General features: G+C 37.2%; 1 protein-coding gene across 1 annotated transcript in view; it reads left to right on the top strand.

Annotated features, from left to right (window-relative positions):
- Positions 1-24,766, top strand: part of CDKAL1 (CDK5 regulatory subunit associated protein 1 like 1) — a 609,083-nt gene that overhangs the window by 357,442 nt on the left and 226,875 nt on the right. Inside the window, exon 10 of the mRNA XM_068960663.1 lies at positions 14,211-14,377. Within this exon, the coding sequence (XP_068816764.1) occupies positions 14,211-14,377 (167 nt within the window). The remainder of the gene's footprint in view (positions 1-14,210; positions 14,378-24,766) is intronic.

Below are 24,766 nucleotides of genomic sequence, written 5' to 3'. Positions count from 1 at the left end.
ATTCTCTAGTGGAACTCTTTTTTCCAATTAAAATAATGCTGTTTTCTTCATTTCAAAAGGAAAATATTAACTTAATTCATAGAAGTATCTCAATTGTCAGTATTTTTCAGAGAACTTTTTCTCATGGTTTTGATGTCTACCCTTTACTTGACTGAATGTATGAAAGATGACAAATTAATTCCTAAATAGAAAACATGTATTAACTGAGGCTCAAATAATTTATTATGATTATTTTATAGTCTTTGATTTTTTTCTGTTAAATGTATATTTTAAGTATTTTTTTGATTGTGCAGTTTTTACTATAATGAGAAAAGCATTTTTTTACATTTTTAAAATTTTTAATTGGAGGATAATTGCTTTACAGTATTGTGTTGGTTTCTGCCATACAGCATCTCAAATCAATCATAAGTATATATATTCCCTCCTAGAAGCTTCCGCCCAGCCCCCCCATATTTATATTTTGTATTCTGTTTGAAATACTGTGACTTTCTTCTGTTCCTGCCGCTTAAACCTGAGACCTGCATTTGTAGGCTCCTAGTTTAGTCCCCCATGTTCTCACCCCCAAGTTGTCATCTCCTTCTCTAGCACTTTGTGTGTTCCTTTCTTCCTGTCCTTTTATTAATTGAGTAACTAAATCAACAAATATACATTGCATGCTCATGAAGTCTCAGGCAGTGGTCTGTATTACAGGAGATACATTAGTGAAGAAAACGGGTGAAAATCTCAGTCTTGTTGGGGGTGGGGAAGAGCGAAAATACACTATAAACATAATTAGAAGTAAGCTATTGTGTGTTAGACATTTTTCTCCATATTTCCTTCTGCTGGCTTCTCCCTCCTGTGCTATTCACCGAGTTACCAGGGATACTTTTGGAGATTTTAAGAATAAATGGAGAGTGAAAGAGACCCTCTCTAGGACCTCAGCTTAATCCTCAGCCAGTTGAAGTCACATGAGATAACACAAAAGAACTAAGAAATTTCAGGATACAGAATGAATCCCTCCCCCCGCACACACACAAAGGGTTTTTTATTTTTTAAAGAATATTTAAGTAAACCCATTTGAAATATTGAGACTGGATTTCCTGGCTCTTCCAGACTTAATAGAGGTAAAATAAAGCATTTAAAAAATGTAACCAACTTACTTATTTTTAAAAAAAATTTAACAAAATGACTTTGCTGCAGTTGGCTGAGTTTGGTCCGGTGCAGTTACCACAAGTACTCTGATTTCTTTTTAAATCATTTCTGCATAGTTAGAAAGTATTATAATGTATTGACTGCAGGAATGGAGGAGGAGAAGGTAGAGAGTTCCTTGTAATGGTTTCATGCAGGGGAATTGAGAAAAGGCAAAATTATTATTAAGTTAACATGAATGTTTGATATTTCAAACAAAAATGAATGGGTGATATTTCATTTTTTCACAAAGAAGAAAAGTTGTGTATATCAGCCTCGAAAATTAGGAGCTTTTTAAAGGATTTCTACTCAACTGATTTGTTGGTTAATAACAAGTGAGTCACTTACCTCACTCATGGTCTGTGTTTCCTCATTTTTAAATTATGAGCTAAATAATGGCTTACAATTAGAGGCAATTGGTAGATCTTTGTATCAAAGTTTGGGAATACTGTTTGTAGTAATACAAAGTATGAGATGAAGTATTCAAGGAATTTTTAAGTATAGTTTTATATAGAAGAAAAATCTTGCTTTTTTTAAAATTGTGAACTATATGAAATGTGCATGTCAAAGATGATTTAAATATAATACACAAAATGGTTGTAGTAGAATTGGGAGTTTGCTAATGGCATTTTTACTAACTTTAATATTTTGTGAGATTTTAATACAATATAGCAACGTAATCAAATAAAAATAGATATAAGTAAATGAAGTATAAAATGTATAGGGTATAACATCTTATATCTGTTGTTATTTAACTGAAATTTTTCAGTCTCTCTTGATTATTTAGAAGAAAGTCCTTTTTATTAATGAATGAAACTTCGTGTTCTTTTAGTTCTGCATTGTAGACAGTTTTATAGTCTACATAACGGTGCTGTCCAATACAAATACAATGTAAACCAAGTATGTGATTTAAAAGTTTCTAGTAGTCACATTAAGAAAAATAAAAGAAAAAACTACAGGTTAAATTTTATCAAATGTTTTAATTAACCCAATATATCCAGAGTATCTCAACTTATAATCAACATAAAAGTTCTTATTGAGATATTTACAGTCTTTTTTTCATACTAAGTCTTCAGAATCTGTGTACTTACTGCATATCTCAATTTGAACTAATCATATTTTAAATATTCAGTATCCAAACATGGTTGGTAGCTGTCACATTGAATGGTGCAGGCTTATACTCGTAATGCATCTCACGGGTTATCTATACCGTGTTTTGATTTTCTTCAGTCAGTTCTTATTTCTGATGTTACTATAGCTTTCTTCCCTTTGCGTTCTAGTTGATACTTTTCACGTTTCCCTCCCGACCTGGGGATCGAGTTCACGTCTCTCTGTCTCCTGCATTCGCGGGCGGGTTGTTTACCATTAGCTCCACCTGGAATGTCTGACTCTCTGCTACCCCATGGACTGTAGCCTGTCAGGCTCTTCTGTCCATGGGGAATCTCCAGGCAAGAATACTGGGTGGGTTGCCTTGCCCTCTTCCAGGAGATCGTCCCAACCCAGGGATTGAACCCAGGCCTTCTGCATTGTAGGCAGATTCTTTACTATTTGAGCCACCAGGGAAGCCCATGGTTGCTCTAGGCTTTAAATATGCGTAGTATTCTTTACAATGAATTTTCTCAGCTTTGTTTGTCTGAAGTCTTTATTTGTCATTGGAAAAATATTTTTCTATTTTCTTTGAATAGAAAATTCTAGTTCAGTGTTTGAGTATTTTGAGGATGTTTCTCCATTACATTCTAGATTGCATGGTTCTAACAAGAAGTTTTCTGTGATTTTTATATCTATGCCTGTGTATAATATCATCCTTATCCTCGATTGCTTTTAAAAGTTCCTCTTTCTTTTTAAAAAACAATTAATTTATAATATCCTTTGGTGTGGTTCTTTATTCTACGGAGACTGATTGAGTTTCTGATATTTTTATAGTTTTTATCAAATTTGGAAAAAAATTCAGCTGTTACTTTAGGGACTCTAACTCTGCATGTGTCAGTCGGCTTACTGTTCTGTTCATGCTCATACTCGGTTCTTTGTGCCTCTTTGCTTCATTTTAGTTAGTGTCTGTTACTAGATCTTTTTCTCCGGAAGTTCCAGTACAGTCTTTTAAAATTTTCTGGTGATTTTCTCATCATGTTCATATTTTTCGAACATGTGAATGACACCTACAGTAGCTATTTTAATGTCCTTGTCTGCTAACTTTGTCATCTCTGTCATTTGTGACTCTATTTCATTTGATTAATGTTTTTCTCCACATCATAACCATAGTCAGTATTTTGTTATATGCATGCCTGGTAATTTTTGTTCAGATGACAGGCATTTTGAAAATTATTTTGAATTTTGCTGTGTTCTTTTTGGACTTTGTCCTATTTTAGAGTTAAATAGTTTGAAATTAGCTTTATCCATTTTTTGAGGCTGTCTTTTTTCAGGTCGATTAGCATAGGTCTAGAGCAGCTATGGGGCTTCCCTGGTGGCTGAGGAAGTCGAGAACATGCCTCCATTGTGGGAGATCTGGGTTTGATCCCTGGGTCAGGAAGATTCCCTGGAGAAGGAACTGGCAACCCTCTCCAGTATTCTTCCCAGAAGAATCCCATGGACAGAGGAGCCTGGTGGGCTATAGCTCATAGGGTCTCAGAGTCGGACTCAATGGAGCAACTAACACACATAGAGCAGCTTTTACTTTAACACAAATTTTTTCTCTGCCCCTAAGGTGGTTATGGAGAAGGCAATGGCACCCCACTCCAGTACTCTGGCCTGGAAAATCCCATGGATGGAGGAGCCTGGTAGGCTGCAGTCCATGGGGTCACTAAGAGTTGGACACGACTGAGGGACTTCACTTTCACTTTTCACTTTCCTGCAGTGGAGAAGGAAATGGCAGCCCACTCCAGTGTTCTTGCCTGGAGAATCCCAGGGACAGAGGAACCTGGTGGGCTTCCACCTTTGGGGTCGCACAGAGTCGGACACGACTGAAGCGACTTAGCAGCAGCAGCAGCAGCAAGGTGGTTAATCTTGTAAGGACTCTATCCAGTGATTTGTGTACTCTGAAGTCTTTCTTTTGGCTTGTAGGAACAGACTGTTCCTGGTCCTTTGTGACTTCAAGGAATTGTTTGTCTTACTGCTTTTCTGTGATTCTTAACCCAACTTTGGGGTTTAGTTTTTCCTCCCATGCATTCTCAGTGAGAAGCTTGAGGGGAGCCATCTGCTATTCTTTGGAACTCTATCTCTGCACATCTTTCTCGTCGATGATATTTGCGCCTGTAAAGGTAGCTCTCTGAACTCCAGTTTCCATCTCCTCATTTTTGCAAGATCACCAGGCTCTATTTGCTTCTCTTTTTTTGTGCTGTGGACTAGAAAATGCCACCAGGCAGTAAGATGGACAGTTACAGGGCTCACCTTATGTGTTTCTCTCAAAAATCATAGTCCTGGACTGCCTTCTGGTCCTCGTCTGGTGATTGCTGTTTTATATATTTTGTCAAATTTTCTAGTTGTTTATAGCATTAAGGCAATTCTTGTTATGGTTAATCCTTCATGTGTAGAAATGAAAGCCCTCACAGTATTTCTTTTTAATTGAAATTATTTGCTGTCATTAACATGGCCAGAGTCCACAATTCATACTGGATATTGCACGTTGTTCTACGGAAACAGATTGTTGGTGGATATAATTTTGATTAGCATAGACTAGTCAAGCTACAGAGCTAGGCTTTGGCATATATGTTATTCTATTATAATATATATTAAAAACTTTTATTAGTATGTGCAAATGTTTATAGTGCTTTGTTCTTAGAAATTTTAAATTGAAGAGTAGTTGATTATGAAAATCAGACCTTCCTATTCTGATTCATCTTCTTCTCCAGGCCCAACCACCAACTTCTCCATACAACTTCCAGACATTTAGATATGTTTTTGTCCTAAAATTGTACTGTAACATTTCATTACATAGAAATAGCACTCACCTCTTCCTCCCACATTTTTTTAGTTTTACTCAGCAGAAAACATAAATATCTTCTGATCTCTGTGATATTACACCTGGAAAGGGCACAAGTAATGCTTCCCGACTATTCTAACTAGCCCATTTTTTCGTCAGTTGCCAGTTAAAAAAGAATAAAACTGACCTCAGCTATTCTGTTTATCATAATAGTTACTTGGTGTGTGGGTAATAGATTTTTGAGCACGAGCCTCTTTCTCCTTTCTTTTTCCCTGCCACACAAGAAAGGATTCTATTTTACTTATTCTTATCTGTCCCTCTTCCTGAAGTCACTGTAGTGGTTGAGCATCTTTGAAGACTCTCTGAGTTTGTGGCACTTGTTGGTTTGTTGGATGTTAGCCTAAGTGATGCTCAGTGATGGGGTGATAGCATTATAACCAGTAGTAGTGCTTAGGCTCCGTTGGATGGGAGGAAGAAGAAAAAGGAACAGATATATAAGGATGATACCACTTTCTTTTTCTCTTGGTGCTCCCAACTAGAAAGCATAAATGTGTTTCTGGTCTTGGGTTTTTTGCTTGTTTCTGTTTAAATACATGAGTTTTGTTTCATACATTTTGGTCAATTGTAATAAATTCCCTTCTTCAGAAAAAACAGTGAAAGAAAGCAATTTGACAAAGCCTGGACAGTGGCATTTCCTGTTACTTCTTGTCCTGGCCCTTCTTATGTGCCAAATCTAGAGAGTTGAGAATTCCCAAACTGTTCGGGATATTTTTGATCATAGGTTTGAGAGTATCTTAAAACCTGGAGTTATTGAGAGCTTTCGCTAGCAATTATAATATCCAGCTTGCATATCCATTGCATACAATAGTTAATAGGTTATGGATATGTAATATTTACTCTCTTAGCTCCGCCCAGTGAGCTTGAGCCTCACTGTTGTCACTGGTGGCTCCCATTTTGCAATTTTTTTTTCCCCAGCACACATCCCTTACCCATTGTGCCCAACCACACTGACAGCTTTGTGCTCCCTTGGGAACTGTAGAAGTGCTTGTGCTGGGTCTTTGCACTTACAGTGCGTTTGCTGCAAGCACTCTTCCTTCAGATGCTGGTCTACTGGGCTTGCTACTTGGTTCATTCAGATTTCAAGTCATCCTGAGTTGTCCTCACTATTCGCTGTCGACAATGACTGCATCCTTTCCCAACCACTGTATCACTTGTTCCTCTATTCCTGCTTTCAGACATTTTATTAGCAGTTATTTTTACTTGACAACATATTCTTTATCTCAGTTTATTGTCTCTCACTTGAATACATTTCTTAAGGGCAGAGACCTATCTCTAGATCTGAAACAGTGTCTGGCACATAGTCTGGCAGATATTTGCTAGAAGAAGGATGAGTGAAAGAATGATTGAATGAATGAATGATGTATTTGTAATAAGATACCTGCTCGATGCACCTTCAGGCTGAATATAAGAAACTACTAGAAAATAGAAAACTCTGTTTGCTGTTTAAATACTTGAAATATTAATAAGCTTTATATTTAAAGTCAAAGTTCCCTGATTCTAACTACAGAATTTCTGATCCTATTTGACTGTATGTTTGGTGGAGTTCACTTATGAGAAAGACATTTAGGATCAAAAAATGTTAGTCAAAAAAGCATTCTGTTTATAAATATTTTTGTAATGATTATATGTAATAATTACATAAAATTATTCTGTAATAATTTAAGTTCTCTTTGTTCCTCTTTCTTTAATTGAGTTCAGTAGCCAAAATAACACCAAATCTTTTTAGTTTCCTTTACCCTCTAAACTCTTCTGTAGCTCTTCTGGTTTGTCTTGGAATCCAGATAAATTTCTGCCCATCACTGTGATCAGCTCATATTAATCTTCTCTGAGACTAGGTCCTGCATTACAGGTGTCTGTTCTTTCCTCCTCCTACTTCCTTTTTTAGCTATACTGTTTGGACTGCTGGGAGTGGAGCCTGCTGTAATTTAAAAAAGAAACAAAAACAAAATAACATCTCTCCCTACATCCTATTGAAACACCAGAGGGTCCTTCATAGACACGGCTGTCTGTATTCTCTCTAGGGGTATTTAAAAAGCCCCGTGTATGGAGCAGAACACACTAGTATTAAGAGGATAAACTTAATCTGCCTTATTGAGGCTTATTGCAGATTTTTGGAGACTGAGGAGTCAGATGCCTTATTTTTAGAAAACGTGTCATCCTTTGTGGTGTTTAGTTTGGTTTTAGCTTTCCATTATTTCCAAATTCTTACGAAAGTGTGGAAATAAACAATTTTTATATGATTATGACCTTTTAAAAGGAATTAAGTAGGTTGTTGGTTTTTTTTTTTTAGCAGCAACATTGTCAATCTATTCCAACAATTCTTTTTTTTCTGTGTATGACTGCAGTCAGATGTCAGTGTACTCTGGAAATACTGTCTCTTTGTTAACTCTTATTGTTAAAGCACTTAAAAAGATCATTTTAAAGTTTAGTAAATTTGTGGATAATTGATCCGTCTGAATTTACATGCACATGGGAAGTTTTACCTCTAAGTAAAAAGATGGTTTGTAGTCACTTGTCATGGTATCCTGTAACCACTATCTGGTAATAAAGAACTCTAAGTAAGGATTGCTTACAAGTTAAACTATGCAACAAATGTGAAGTATTCAAGTTGCATTTTCATAGTGTCCAAAGAAAAGTGGTTTTGATATTTTCTCATTGCCTAGTGCAGAACCCGGTGCATTACTGTGTACACTCTGCGTGTATCCATGTGTATACATATATGTTTATATATACCTATGTGGGGACAAGGAAGAGTACTTTCAAATGTTAACTGAATTCAACTTAATTACTCATTTTTATTGAACACAATCTTATTAATTAAATTGATTGGAACTGAAGTTTATTGAGGGCTTCCTGTGTGCTAAGGCACCATAATAGGTCCTCGGCATAATGTATTAGGAAGATTTTGCATCTCTGAGCAGAAGATTCTTCCATCCTCTCAGGAGAGACAAGCAGTTAAACCTGTAATTATAATGCATTGTGGTATGAAATTTTGTACAAGATGCTGGGAAGCACAGGAGAGGAGCATCTCAATTAGCCTGGTTGGTCAGCAAAGTTTCCTGGAAGGGGTGTTCGTTATGCAAGAAGAGTGAAGTGTATTTTAGACAGAGAGAACAGTGTGTGCCAGAGCATTGAGTTCTGACCACAGAGTTCTCCAGTGTTCCTCTTGCCTGATGTAGTGGTTGTATTGTGAGAATGTGAGGGAGAATATTCTTGATCTTAGAAGCTATATGCTGACATATTTAGAGGTAAAATACCCTAATGTCTGCAGCTAATTCTCAGATGGCTCAGGAAGAAAAAAAGAAAGTTGTATTTGTGGATGTGGAGAAAGTGTTCACAAATGTGACAAGATGTCATTCTTGACTCTGGGTGAAAGAGGAACATGCGTTTGTTGTACTGCTCTTGAAAATTTTCTTGAAATTCAACACTGTTCAAAATAAAAACAGGGCAAAAACCTTCAGGCCACTAATAAACCTTTTTTAAAGTTTACAAAAACAGTATAAACATAACTGAAGAATTAGCTCATCAATAACTGTCTTCTTTGGTGGCCTGTTTGGGTATTTGTCCATGATAAATCATTGTTCTATAAAAGATAGCCTTGATTAGATCTGCTGTGATGCTTCTTTAATAAAAGTGTTACTTAAGCCCTTTTTATCTCAATGGAAACGTAAGATCGCTGAGTGTCTAATAGTAGGATTAGAAAGGACCAAAGGAGTTATATTGTCCAATTCACTCTTAAATGAATTAGCTAAATAAGTAGAAGGCTACCTGTGTGTATTATTACTTAGAAATGTTGCCATTGAAGCAATTTTCATGACCTTTCATATGATTAAACGGAGGGTCATATTCAATTCTGAATTTTCTTTAAGATAGTTTTTTAAGAAGAAAGAGCCCATAAAAGTCTAGTTCATATACACTGTGACCCTTAAAAGAGAGAATGGGGAATTAAGAGCAGAGAATGGAATGCAGACTCTCTGTCTATGGGATTTTTCAGGCAAGAGTGATAGAGTGGGTGGTCATTTCCTTCTCTAGGGGATCTTCCCGATCCAGGGATCAAACCCGGGTCTCCTGGGTCTCATGCATGTGAGGCCGATTCTTTACCAGCGGAGCCATCAGGGAAGCCAAATAAAGACAACAAATAATGTATATTTAATTCATATTTCCCACGCGCCTATATTCCCTACATGGAGGAGAAAATGGAGCATGAAGGCTGGGATGGATGGTGAGAAAGACTGGGGAGCGGAATTGTAGGAGAAAGGGAAGGGCACGGCTGGCAGTGGGGAGCACAAGACACGGGGAGACAATGCGTCTTCTGAGGAAGGAAGGTGTAGCGGATTGTGAGGTGATTTTTTTCAGTATAAAAGTATAGTTGATTTACAATGCTGTGTTAGTTTCTGGTGTACAGCAAAGTGATTCAGTTATACCTCTGTGTGTGTGTGTGTGTGTGTATTCCTTTTCAAATTCTTTTCCACTGTGGTTCATAGCAGTATATTGAATATAGTTCCCTGTGCTATATAGTAAGCCCTTGCTGTTTATTTTATGTATAATAGTTTGTTTCTGCTAGTCCCAACTTTCTGCTTTATCCCTCCCTCCAGTATCTTTCTCCTTTGGAAACTGTACGTTTGTTTTCTATGTCTGTGAGTCTATTTTGTAAACAAGGTCGTTTGTGTCTTACTCTAAGTTCCAAGTATAAGTGATATCATATGATATTTGTCTTTCTCTGTCTGACTTACTTCACTTAGTATTATCATCTCTAGGTCCATACATGTTACTGCAGATGGCATTTTGTTCTTTTTTATGATTGATATTCCATCGTATATATGTACCCTGTCTTTGTCCGCTCACCTGCCAATGAACACACAAAGGTTGCTTTCATGTCTTGGCTGTGGTAAATAGTGCCGCAGTGAACAGAAGAGTGCATGAATCTTTCAAGTTATAGTTTTTTTCTGGATATATATGCCCAGAAGTGAAATTGCTGGGTCATATGGCAACTCTGTTTTTGTACCAGTCTACATCCCTACCAATAGTGTAGGAGGATTCTTTTTTCTGCATGAGGTGGGGTTTTTGATATGTTTAGTTGATGTTGATTTTCTTACCATATAGTGCTAAGAAAACATCACAATTTGCAGTTTTTATATTGGTATAGTCTCTATTTTTAGAGACTACTCATATGGAATAACTGAAACAACTCATGATGGTGGAAATTTTTCCCAGTGATAAAGCATGAGCTACCAGAGAAATATCACTTCTCTGATCAGATGAAATCAATCATCACCCATATTTTAATTTATTACAATGAAGCTCACACACAGGAAAATTTATAGTGAGTCATAGTCTTTTGGAATTGAGTTTTGGCAAAGTTTGTTTTTTCAGAAAGGATTTTCTTTATTTTGAGACTGTGTTACTGAGAACATTATCTTTCTTTTACTATTAACTTTTTATTTCTTCTACTTTTTCCATCCTCTGTCATCTCAAATTACTGTGGAGCAGAGATCAAAATCCAACTGTTAATGTTGCTCTGTCTTCAGGGGAAAGAGCATTTCAGCTATAAGCTGATCTGTAATTACTTGGGTAAAATGATAAGAAATTCCAATAACTAAACTTTTTAAAGAATTTTCTTTTATAAGATGCATTTCCTTTCTTCCTGGTATCTGCTTTCTTTAAAACCAAAATTAATACATCCAAAGGATGATAGATAATGTTATGAATCTAGTGTTTATTAGGAAAGTCAGATAGACAGTAAGGAACATGAACAAAAGTCATTTTTAGGAAAAAAAAGTAAGATATCTCCATGGATGCTTAAAAAAGACTCATTCTTGTCTCTTGAGTTTCTACCCACCACTTTCTTTTTATGCATGTATTTATTATTATAAATATGGAAGAATTTATTGGTGAGTCACTTCTCTTATCTCAGTTCTTCCTGCCTCCGACTGTCTTTCATTTCCATGTTTGTTTTTCTGACATGTATCGATATTAGTTAAAATCTGTGTTGCAGTGTAGACTGGCTCTGTGTCACTGGGGCTACCTCATATGCACTTCAGGCCCCTCAGATTGCCCTTGATTTCCGTTTCTCAGGCTGTGTTCCGCCAGCATCCACCCCTGTCCACCATCACCGATAGGGATGTATATGAAGTTCCCAGGGTGTCTGTCAGTGCCCCCTCACCAACGCCTGAGTAATAGCCAGTCTCAGGTCACAGAAGTCCAATGATGAATCCATATCTGTCATGAGCTGGAAGAGCTGCAGGGCGCATAGTAGGTAAGGGCCTAATAAATGTTTGATGGACAAATAAAGAAATGAATGTGCAAAGGAATAGAGCTCATAACTGAAGTCCTTGAGGAATGAAGCTGTTTAGGCAAGCACTTCTGTCCATAAGTATAGCCAATTAAGTGTGCAGCTCGAAGCATGCATGCATCCCAATATCCATCAATGATTTCAGACTGCAGCCTTGGGTTTCCCTGGTGAATTCATATGCAAGCTGACCTGACCGGAACTGCTTGCACTATGAATAATCACAAGGCTTCCCAGAGGGCAGGGTTTTAGTGGCGGGGATTCCGCGCCACAGAGCTTCACCTTTGCTATGAAATGGCTTTGTGTGTCCTAACGGTGGGAGGCACTCTCATTAGAATGAATGCTTGAAAGGTCACCTTCCAAAACCTGAACTTTCTGATATAAAGAGCAAAATCATCTTTGACAAAGTTGGGAATTGAATGAGCAAGGCACAGTTCTCCTCAAGTCCAAGGACTTCGTATTTTGCACGTTTTCTCATTTCATTGTGTTTTATACCAGGTTGCTATTATATCAAGCATTTTAGCAGCCTTGATCTTGGAGGCATGGAGACCATTATTCCTGTTGTTGCTGACTTACTGCTACAGCTGCTTCCTCTTTCTGTGATTTAATTTGAAGCTTCAGCCCACCAGGGGGCTGTTGGTCCCCACCTATGCAGACTGAAGAGCTGGCTGCTGTTTTCCGCATGGCTATTATTTCCACCCTATTCATAGTGATTTTTCCCCTTCTATATTCATCTAGCAAACAGCAAGGCACTGTTCCAGGAACTTGCTCTCTCTACATAAGGCATAACATGGAACCATTTGGATGGAAAAATTATAAATTAAAATTATTCTGTTCATTTTAAAATATTCATATTGTGTTGCTCAAATGCCAGTAACTGGAAAATCATGGATAATGTCCTGTTTTTATAACCTCTTTCAGAGTGTTTTAAAATCCATTTATGTTGTTGCTTAGCCATCTCTTTTCCTGGAGTGGATTTTGTGATAAGATTAAAAAAAAAAAAAGGTTGTATGAGTCCAGTGTCTGATGGCATATGTCATGTTAAAATACAGATGATACCACTAATTACAACCAGTTTTTTTCAACAGAAAAACACTCTGTGTACAGAGGATATTTATAAAATTATAGAACCACAAAGATAGCCTGTGGATATGCCAGATTATTTACTTTGAGGATAAAACTTTTTATTAAATGATTAAAACTAGGCAAATGTTTATTAATTTCTGAAACAACATATTTAAATTAAGAAAAGACATATTCATAACATTACGGATTTTCAAATATAAGATGTTAGAAATGTTTAAAAAACATCTCTGACTTTTAAAATGAAACTTGTTTTTAAATCTCTTCTTTAATTTGGGGAAACTAAATTTTATTTCTATCCTTGTGTTTTCCATGTTGTCTGGATGTGGGTGAGGATGTGCTTGTCTGAGAAAGAGAATCAAGTGGGGAAGAGTTAATATGTTTTTATGTCGGTTGATTAGTTTGTTGATAAAGTAAATATATCTCTTCTAATGGAAAGAGCTGTGATTGGAGAGCATAACTTCATGTATATTTTTCCACCTCTGTGTAACACATTAAAGAGAGTGAGGATCTTTCTTTTTTGCTTTTTTCTGTTAAAGTTCACATTCACATAGAAACCGTATGCTTTATTTGTTGTCTCTCTTGGCTGGGAATATTTAAGTGTATTTTTTAGATTCTTCTGTCAACCAAAGACAATTTAAAATTTTAATTTTTCAGTCTCTTCCTAGAAACTTCTGCTTTTGGTTCAGGCTGTAGTATTTGTTTGTGTGCCTTGTGTGTGCATCAAGTTTCTTCAGAAGCAACAAACCACATTAGCCTGAGCAAGTTTCACAGTCCCTTCTCACTGTCTGTTTCTGCCTTGTGAATCATTTGGCCTTATAAAACAGGCTAATCCTTTCATTGAGTAAGCCTTCAGAAACATTCTGTGCACCCTACAAACTTGGGTGGCTCTTGCTAACTCTGCTTTATTTATTTTAAATAATACTAGGTAATCCCAAAGTATTTCCTTTCAATTTTTGGAAGACTGTTATTGCAAGCGGTAATGTTTGAAGTCAGGATCCTTTATAACAACAGTAGCAAGGAAACGTAGATACATTTTCCTAAAGTCCAACTGATGGAAAATAGGATGCAGTCTGTCTTATTTTTAGTAAACAGGTTTTCCCACACAGATGCTTAGTTCCTACAGCGACCAGCTTCTTTGAATGCAGCAATACAAGGCACTCTATTCTTAATTGAATAAAGAAAACAAATTGGCATAGTTACTGCAGGAGAAGTGGGTACCTCATGATGAATAATTTGTGAGTCCAACTTTAACTACACTTGACATTTTTCCTTAGGTCGCTGACAGACTGATTAGTGAGTTAACTGCTGATGGTACCTATTTTGTGGAGGGACTCTTTCAGTTCTGGGGCTTATGCTGTTCAATCAACTAGGTATCCTCTGTGATGGGACTAAAGCCTCAGTCTTGATCAAAGGGCTTTGGAGGAAGCATGGTTGAACTGATTGGCTGTGAATGTTAATCACTCCATAGGACGCACTGATAATTTACAGCATTGTTGTAACTCTCTGGTGTTCATAAAATGAACTTAATAACCCAGTGCCACCATGGGATAAGCTGCTTTTTCTCTGCAATTGAATACCCAGACTTTCCTGCATAATAGTGTTGAAAAAACCTGCATTAAAAAGAGTGAGCAGCTGTATGATGAAGGAAACGGCTCTGCAACAGATTTGTTAATTATCTCCTTTGATTCGCAGAGGGTGTTTGTGAGATATGGTTGACCAGTGAAGACACGGGGGCTTACGGCAGAGATATTGGCTCCAGCCTCCCGGCCCTGCTGTGGAAGCTGGTTGAAGTGATTCCTGAGGGAGCGATGCTGAGGCTGGGCATGACCAATCCACCCTATATTTTAGAGCACCTGGAGGTAAGGAAAAGCAGCTCATTTCCATGCTGACACAGACCTGAACCAACCCAGGCAGCGTGGCGGCAGCCTCAGCACCATCCCACGAGTTCCCTTTAAGACCACTTTCACATTTCTTTTGTGGTCCCACATTACCAAGAATGAATTGGGAATTTCAAGTCCCCTTTGTCATTCTGCACATCTTGTTTCTGTTTCCTCACCCTTAATTAATGTTGCCTAAGTTTTCTAGCATTTGCCATCTTGTCCCAGTTCTTTGTATCTTGCTTACAGTTTGCCCTTCAGTTTTCCAATGTGTTTATTTGCCTCAATCCCTCCATTTTTAACTCTTGTCTATTTCAGGACAGATAATATGGTGCATTGATTTTGCAACCAACTGTGAACATTGCATTATCTGAACTGCTGTTAACCCTACCAGTAAGGATACTGTGCTGCAGAATTTAAGGATGTTTTAAACTCCATCCCTTTGTCTGGCGATAGTCAGGGGTGAAATGAGATCAAAGAGACACAGAGCTTCATGGTCTTCCACTTGGTTCTCTTGTGACCACTGTGAAAAAAGGAGTTATGATAATGCAAGATCCAGAGTCTTATTTTTATAACTTCCATGGATCAGGTTGCTTACCCTCAAGCAGCCTACTGTTAAATTAGGAAAATGGACATTTGTACAAGTAACTATGGTGGTTGTTATTGTTTAGTCACTCAGTTATCTCCCAACTCTTTTGTGACCCAGTGGACTTTTGCCTGCCAGGCTTCTCTGTCCATGGGATTTCCCAAGCAAGAATACTGGAGTGGATTGCCATTTCCTCCTCCAAACTTCCCAACCCGGGGATTGAACCCAGGTCTTCTACATTGCAGGTGGATTCTTTACCACTGAGACTCCAGGGAAGCCCAAGTAACTATGGTACTTGATGACAAATGGTACAATAAGTATGAGCAAAGAATATGGACAGGGAAGCAACCGTTTAAATGAGAAAGTATATGCTGGGATCCTTGATTTTTATTTGAGAAATAAATTATGCTATTAATCTCAGTTGAGGACAAGTACTCTTGGAAAATCATGCATAAAGTGTAGAAACAAGTCACTTATATTTTTAATCAGTTGTGTTTTTTTGCAATAAGTTTGCACAGAAAAATGACATCGCAAAGTTTTAAAAGCAAGTATAGTGGCTGAAATTAAATGTGTAAATGCAAATAAATATCCCTGAATTGTTTCTGTTGATTTGGTTTAGAGGCATTTACCATGAGGTTGTTGCTGAAAAGTCACGCTACTATGAACAATCCATTTTAGAAATTCTGAAAACAGTTGATTGCAATCTGGTTGTTAAATATAAATATATAATGAAGAGATTTAGCAATTTTGTTACATTTTCCCAGCAAGATCTTTTTAGTAACTGTGTGTGATTTATATGTTAACTGTGGTACTTTGGGCAGTGTGGGACAATTATGATTTGCTATTTAAAAATAAGTTGCAGGCATGTCTGTTTTTACTTAACTCTTTGAACTTGAAAAACTAAGATGATTCTCTGTAAAAAATCAAATCTGCTAAGAGTGGTCTTGCTGTGTTTGCAATAAATGTGAGCCATCATGAAGACCAGGAGATGTGTTGGGTCTTTGGTGGGTAGGAAAAGAAGTAAGCCCTGCCAGTATATAGCTGATAACAGGCTAGTTTCTTTGGATTTAAAAAAAAAAAAAAAAACTGATTAAAGATCAAGGGAACATTAGTAGCTACAGAGAAGTTCAGGTGGAGAGTAAACACAAGGGGAAAAAAATAATGTATTGGCTCTGAGATGAGTAACCTAATATCTCTTGGAAAAAATTTAGTCCTTTAATTAATTGCAGAATTGCAGATGCTAATATTGCAGTTATAGCAAACCCTAATGCTCAGCACCTGGCATGATGATAGAGTTGTTGACCTCTGAATAGGTGCTCCAGAAGAGCTGCTAAATCAATAGGAGATGCCAAATGAGCTTTATACTTTACCTGGAAAAACAATAGGTGTTTAGTTCATAGATTGTAGTTAGAGTGAAAATAACTTACAATTGTCATAACATTGTTGTTGTTCAGTCACCCAGTTGTGTCTGACTTCACAATCTCATGGACTGCAGCACGCCAGGCCTCCCTGTTTCTCACTATCTCCTGGAGTTTGCCCAAGTTCATGTCCATTGCATTGGTGATGCCATTCAGCTTTCTCATCCTCTGTCGGCCTCTTCTCCTTCTGCCTTCAATCTTTTCCAGCATCAGGGTGTTTTCCAATGAGTCGGCTGTTTGCATCAGGTGACCAAAGTATTGGTCATTACATTACCTTTTAAAAATGCTTGCTTTAAGGTATCTATAACGTTGGCCTTCCCTCCTACCTTCTCATCTTCACGAGGGCATTGTCACTGTCTGTCTCTCGATACCCCACCCAGTAGTGATTCAATGAATGAGTGAATCAAAGGGTGAATAAAGAAGAGCTTTCTTCATAAAATAGATTGTAGAGCCCACGCTATCGTTTTGAATTTCAAAGTGTTAACATTCTGGCCAGAAGAGGCAGCACAAGATGACAAAGTAAATGAGCTTCAAGGGCTTCCATGTGTGAAAAAGGACATTAGGGAGGGGAGCCAACCCGAGGGCGTCTCAGCCCGTACCCACAGTGCATTGTATTTACCCATTTTGCTCTTACTAAGCTTAGACCACTCTGAAGAAATTACTTGATTTATCTAAAGTGCTGAAGAGAATTCATCAATAAGGAAAAAAAGAAAACAGAAGAAAAGCTGAAAACAGAGGGAAAAAAAATCCCAGTGAATGACAGGTGATTTTTTTTTTTTTTTTTAACCATCAGGATAGAAGGAAGCCACTCTTGAATAACTTCTCTGATGCTTTAATACCTTTATGGTGGGCATTCCTAGCATATTATATTGGGAGGACCCAGCTTTTTTGTGTTTCTGGAAGATGCTTCATGCTGCTGCTGCTGCTGCTGCTGCTGCTATGTTGCTTCAGTCATGTCCGACTCTGTGCGACCCCATAGATGGCAGCCCACCAGGCTCCCCCGTCCCTGGGATTCTCCAGGCAAGAACACTGGAGTGGGTTACCGTTTCCTTCTCCAATGCGTGAAAGCTACAGACTTTAATTACAGAACACTTCAGTAGGTGGCTTTCCTTCCTCTTGGTTCTATTCACTTCACATTATCTGACTCTTGAGCTATTTTCTTAAACTCTTTTTTAACAGTTTTTTTTTTAATTGAACAGTTTAAAGGAAAAGTCATTTAAAGGAAAATACCAAAATTTCTAGCATTATTTAAATGTATGGTGTGGAAAAATGGGTCTGTTGAAAATAAGATTTTATTAAATAATAATGTCAAATAAATTAATATTATGTAAATATTATTAAATAATAAATATTAATTAAATTTATTAAATAATAATAATAATATTTTATTAAATCTTCCCAGGAACAGAAGATATCACACTTAACATAGGATGTAGGTTTTAGTTTCTGTTGAGAGTCTAGCATTATGTGTGGCACTTTATATAGCAGATATTGCATGAATGTGTAATAAAAGGAAAGGAGGGAGAATTCTTAATCCCTAACAGGCAGTCAAAGTTGAGTATCTGATTGGAACACCTACAAACCCTATTTTTAACTTACCGATTCTGTAAAGTACCGTAGGGGATTCATTTTAAATGATGACATAACTGACAAAGATCTTATTTATACACATATATATGTATATACATCTATATATGCATGTGTGTGTGTGTATAAAATGCTTGGTGGGAAAACACCCTAAAATTGAAGAAACAGAATCTATGTAATAATTACTAATTTGAATATGAAATAGAAACTGTTGATAAAATAGTAGATTAAAAAGCATTTTATCTCATATTAGATCTGTGATGCCTCTTCATTACTCACCATGTAAAGAAGCTCTTTATCATGACCTATAGAGTCCTGCCAGCAAATTTGGAAAACTCAACAGTGGCCACAGAACTGGAAAAGGTCAATTTTCATTTCAGTCCCAAAGAAAGGCAATGCCAAAGAATGTTCAAACTACTACACAATTGCACTCATCTCACATGCTAGCAAAGTAATGCTCAAAATTCTCCAAGACAAAATTCTCCAATTCAGCAATATGTGAACTGTGAACTTCCAGATGTTCAAGCTGGATTTAGAAAAGGCAGAGGAACCAGAGATCAAATTGCCAGCCTTTGTTGGATCATTGAATAAACTAGAGAGTTCCAGAAAAAAATCTGCTTTATTGACTATGCCAAAGCCTTTGATTGTGTGGATCACAACAAACTGGGGGAAATTCTGAGAGATGGGAATACCAGACCACCTGACCTGCCTCCTGAGAAATCTGTATGCAGGTCAAGAAGCAACAGTTAGAACTGGACATGGAACAACAGTCTGGTTCCAAATTGGGAAAGGAGTATGTCAAGGCTGTATATTGTCACCCTTCTTATTTAACTTATATGCAGAGTACATTATGAGAAATATCAAGCTGGATGAAGCACAAGATTGCCAGGAGAAATATCAATAACCTCAGATAACGCAGGTGACACCACTCTTATGGCAGAAAGTGAAGAAGAACTGAAGAGCCTCTTGATGAAAGTGAAAGAGGAGAGTGAAAAAGTTGGCTTAAAACTCAACATTCAGAAAACGAAGATCATGGCATCCAGTCCCATCACTTCATGGAAAATAAATGGGGAAGAATGGAAGCAGTGAGAGACTTTATTTTGGGGGGTTCCAAAATCATGCAGATAGTGTAGCCATGACATTAAAAGATGCTTGCCCCTTGGAAGAAAAGCTATGACCAACCTAGACAGCATATAAAAAGTAGAGACATTACTTTGCCAACAAAGGTCCGTCTAGTCAAAGCTATAGTTTTTCCAGTAGTCATGTATGGATGTGAGAGTTGAACTGTAAAGAAAGTTGAGTGCCGAAGAATTGATGCTTTTTGACTATGGTGTAGGAGAAGACTCTTGAGAGTCCCTTGGATTGCAAGGAGATCCAACCAGTCAATCCTAAGGAAGTCAGTCCTGAATATTCATTGGAAGGACTGTTGCTAAAGTTGAAACTCTAACACGTTGGCCACCTGATGTGAAGAACTTACTCATTGGAAAAGACCCTGATGCTGGGAAAAATTGAAGGCAGGAGAAGGGGACGACAGAGGATGAGAAGGTTGGATGTCATCACCAACATGATAGACATGAGTTTTAGTAAGCTCTGGGAGTTGGTGATGGACAGGGAAGCCTGGCCTGCTGTAGTCCGTGGGGTTGCAAAGAGTTGGACACAGCTGAGCGACTGTATTGACTGACAGGGCCCTTAAGATGCTTCTTTCATTACATTCCTGTTTGCTCTTCCCTTTGCTACCCTTACGATGCCTCCTGTGTGGCCTGTATTTTTTTTTAACCCATTTTATACTCCTACTATTTTTACTTTAATTTTTTTTATATTTCATACTTACCATATGATGACCTTGGGTAGTAATGTTAATCAGAATTACTAATGTTTGCTACTGCATATATTGGCTAATATATTCCCCTAATATGTGCTCCTATGGCATCCAGTAAGAGATATTTTCCCTCTATTTTTGCTTTTCTGTTGATATCGCTAAGATGGTAATGCTGGCATACTTCTCTTCAATGAACTCTGACCTTCTAGATGGAGTGGCTTGTGAATTTGATACTCTTGAAACTGCATCTCTTAATTTTGCCCTCTGGGTTGTGGGTAGCCCACAGGTAAGGTATTATGTTACCTCAGACTGACCAGTTGGTGCTAGTGGTAAAGAATCTTCCTGCCAGTGCAGGAGATGCAAGAGATGTGGGTTCAATCCCTGAGTTGGGAAGATCCCCTGGAGTAGGAAATGGCAACCCCCACTCCAATATTCTTGCCTGTAAAATTTCTTGGGCAAAGGAGGCTGATGGGCTAGTCCGTGGGTTTGCAAATGAGTCGGACACAACTGGGCAAGTCAACAACATCTTCATTTTATTGGCAGAGAAGCCAAGTCTTAGAAAGCTTTAATAATTGCCTATGTTACATAAGTGAGTAGCAGCTGTCTGGTCTCTAATCTCCTCTGATTCTAAAATATTTTCTACAGTCCTGCATCTTCCATAAGACCTTTCCCAATAATTTCCAGTTTCTTTCCTTGCTTTGTCAGACTCTGTCCAACATGTCTGTGTCGGCATTTGTCGTGAGGCAACATGATTCTTTATTTACACATAAATCCAACAAAAGTGTTCTCATCTTTAGGGAGAGGCTGTATTGTTTATCTTTGCATTTCAGCGCCACGGAAAACATGTACCTGATAAGTGTGTATGGAGTGATGTGCTGGCTGTCACTTTACCTGCTGTTTGACTACGTGTCTTACACATATTGAGGCTCTTTCATATCAGGGCTGAGCATCTGGTTTTGGAATAGTTTGTGGATGGTTGTCATACATGCTTCTCATTGTGGGTCACCCTAGTGTGAAGAGGCACCAGGTGGTGGGGGAAGACCCACCTAAGTGGTATGCTTTAGTTATTTGCCCTGCTAACATATCATGGTGACAGTTCGTCTCTTTTGAACTACCTAGAGCCAATGAGTTCATTATATGATTACTGAACTTGTTGATTATTTAGGTTTTAGCTTCTTTCTTCTCTTTCCTGCCTCTTAGCTTTCACTGCTTTTTATCACCTCCATCAGAGAAGTCAACAGTGGATGGTCAAGGAGGAGAAATTAAAACCAGGCAGTTTGTCTTGCTCTTTATTTTATGGGTTGGCTGGTAGGGAAAGGATATGAAAGCTGTTGACCAGTAAGGGATATGAGGATTATCTGTGAATTTGATTTTTCTAACCTATCCTGGTTCTCCTTGTGTTACAAATAATTTAAAATAACTTTTATCTTCCTTGAAGATGCCTATATGTCTTAAGAGTCTTATCAGAATTTTGGTGTACCACTTACAGCCTGGTCCAGAGAGAGCAAGTTGATTAATCTGGAGGACATATGCTTTTTATTAAGGACTTTCCTTATGTTCAGATTATGAATAAAGCAAATTGGTTGCTTTTAAATTTATGTCACTCTGCAAAACATTGCTGAAAAGTATTGCCACCCATATTTACATTGATTACATTTTAATCAGCTTGATTGAAAATGAGTTTTTTACAAGATTTATATTAAGTATATTTGTTATATATATTATATAATGTAAGTTTAATCATTGTGATATTTTAAGTATTCCGTCCGTTTTTGATTGAGAAATCTTGTAGTTACTACAAGACAGTTTCCTGCTACTCTTGATTTTTGTATATTTTATTTACTTCTATTTAAAAGACCTTACATTTTAATGTAATTGTTGATTTAGCAAAGTTAATTTATCTGGTAAAAAACCGTAGATATCTGTCAAGGACTTTCGCTGAGTGGTAATTTATAAACATTAACAGTATGTTTGGCTTGGTCGACTTCTGAAAAATGCCTCATAGTTTCAAAATAATAGCAAACTCAGTACCTGCTGTGCTTATGCTTCATCAAAGCAATACAGAATTTCCATATTGAAGTGAACAGTTCACATGTGTTTTTAAACCTTTGGATTTTTCCTTGAGATTATACTTTGCAGCATAATAGAAAAATATGCAAACAGATTTTGTGCTGTTGTATGCAAACCATTTCACCCTTTCCGTGAATAGAAGGGCAAGGAAATGAAAAGGAGAAATGTTTTATTTCTGCAGTCCACTATAGCTTTCGAGTCTTGTCAGTGTGGTTTGATGTGACTGTTGGCACCCAGCTCTCTACTAATTAGAATTACCAGCACTTTACTTCATTCTTCACCTGCCATTGATTTGTGACTGGATTTCAAGAGATCAGTGAAACTTCTGAAACTGGAAACCAGAGTTTGTGCCTCTGAAAATTTAGGGGGAAGAGGCCTTCATCAATTATTAAAAGGATTTCCATATCCTTAATAAAGAGCTCGTCAAGCCTAATTCTGAGAGCTGGGAGCAGCCCTCCCAGAGAAACGGGACTTGTGCCCCAGTCCTGTTTGCTGAATGACTTGAATCCTGGTAAAACCACAAAATAAATTCATTTGTTTATGAAGGCACTGCTTGTTTTTTTTAAATTAATTTTTATTGGAATATAGCTGCTATACAATATTGTGTTGTTTCTTCTGTACAGCAAAGTCAATCAGTTATCCATATACCCACTGTTTCTCAGATTTTGTTCCCATAGAAGTCATTACAGAGTACTGAGTAGAGTTCCCTGTGTTATACAGTAGGCTCTTATTAGTTATCTATTTTGCATATAGTAGTGTTTGAGTGACTAAGTCTCATAACAGCACGCAGGTCAGAGGACCCAGAAAAGAAACGAGCTCATAAAAAGTTAGACTTGATCTCAACAAATAACTGTTGCTATCCTCACAGCCACAGACTCATCAGTTTCATCAGAAATTTTTATGTTTATCATCTCAGGTATGTTTTTCCCAGGGGGAGAATGAACTATTTTGTGCATGACTATTTCTCATGTTGAAAATATTATCTCTGTCTTCTTGGGGAGAACAGTGGAAAATCCATATTTTAAGATTCTGTTTATGTGGCGGTAATTTATACAGCGACTCACCCTGTGGGCCTCCCGGCCGCCCTTAGTTTCTGAATGACCAGATAGCTTGGGTTGGAGTGTACACTCAGCAAACGAATATAAATAGATTGGTTTTGGTTATCACAATATGGTTTAATCCACTTGGTGATAATATCATCTGAACTTTGCAACCACTGATAACATTTTTCTCTTGCCATTGGCCTAAATTTTTACGTATTGCTCATGAAATCTAGTGACTTATTGACAGTCATTCCCCAGAGAGATGATCATTTTCCTGAGAGGAAAAACAGAGATAAAATGTGGGGTATATATTTATATATCCTTTAACAAAGCAGAACACTTTAATATGTCAGAATTGTAAATATAATTCTAGGATACTGGAAGCCTGGAAATTTACGTATTTTGATTGTGGCATACAAAATATTCCTGTTTCATCTTTTAGTATTCTGGTGTACATCTCAGTTTCTAAAGAAGGGCATTAGATATGTATATGCTTTAATTTGCATCTTAAAAGGCATTTCACATTGCCATTTCCCTGAATCCTTAATTTCACAGGAGTAGCTGAGAAGGCTTCCATGTCACCTGTCAAAATTTGTATAGTTCAAACTCCACAATACACCATCTGTGGGCTTTATCTTCCTCATTAATTTAGGAAGTCAGTTATGCTCAAACCATTGAGAAAAGCTGCCTCTGACTTTTCCTTCAATAGCACAGAACATGGCTAACACATAAGGCATTTGATGTAATTTTTTCTTTACACCTTTCTTTGAATACTAGGATCATTTCTGTATTGATTTCTTTGCTCTGATAGCCTATGAAAGGCTACCATTGCTAATTCAGCACTTGGTAAAATGAAATCTTCATATTTTATATCAGGGGGGTAATGGAATTTTCACGTGATTCATGGTGTAGAACAGAAAGGTTGGTAATGAAGTTAATGGTTCATAGAAGAACTGAGAGACATTCTGCATATTTTTCAGAAATAGTTCCTTGGTTTGCTTCTATTTATTTTTAATCTACTAAATTGTTTGTTGTTTTTAGATCCAGTGTGCATCTGTCCTTTTTCCCATATCTTCCTTTGCCTACCACAAAAATAATCCACATGAAAATGTTAGGCTTTCACATTTTAAGTCCAAAATTCTTTAATGTCATTTAACAGTAAATGATGATTGTGTCCTAAATTGGAAACATAAGGGTTCTTAAACTATTAAGAATGCCTTTATTTGAATGTGTTGAACAGAACTATCAAGTAGATAATGAGCATGAGTGGTATATGTATAATAAATCATTGTTAGCTTTGGTGGGTGCTGCACATGGGCCAGATAAGTCAAACTGTTTAGAGTAATATTGAAAGTTCTCCAGTTGTTCGTTAGTTTAGAGGGGCAGAAATCCATTCTGTCTCTTTATAGCTTGTATCTTTCTCTGTTTTTCAAATTGCTGTGAGAAGTCTGCTCCTTGTAAAGCCTTCATTAGAGAATATATTGTTGATAAATCTATCTCTAATATGTGGCAACAAAGAAGTAACTTTCATAGTTATGTGTTAAAATATGTCTAAAAAGCAAGCTTTACATCAACTTTTTATTACATAGTCATATGAAATAGCAGCCTAAATCCTGCTCGGTTGAAATTTGAGACATTCATCTTTTCTTTCATTGTCTGCTCTATATTCATGCTTCTTTTTTCCACCTCAGTAGATCTTGGTTTTTGTTTCTCTCTTGCTCTATTACTGTCTTTGTTTTAGCTTCCTAAGGTCACTGTAACAAAGTACCACAAATCGGGTGGCTTAAAATAACAGAAATCTCTGCTCACAGTTTGGGAGGCTAGAGGTTCCTGAATCAAAGTGTTGTC

Source organism: Capricornis sumatraensis, chromosome 22 (assembly GCF_032405125.1).
Source record: "Capricornis sumatraensis isolate serow.1 chromosome 22, serow.2, whole genome shotgun sequence".
Classification (NCBI taxonomy): domain Eukaryota; kingdom Metazoa; phylum Chordata; class Mammalia; order Artiodactyla; family Bovidae; genus Capricornis; species Capricornis sumatraensis.
This window is presented reverse-complemented; position numbering and strand designations above follow the sequence as displayed.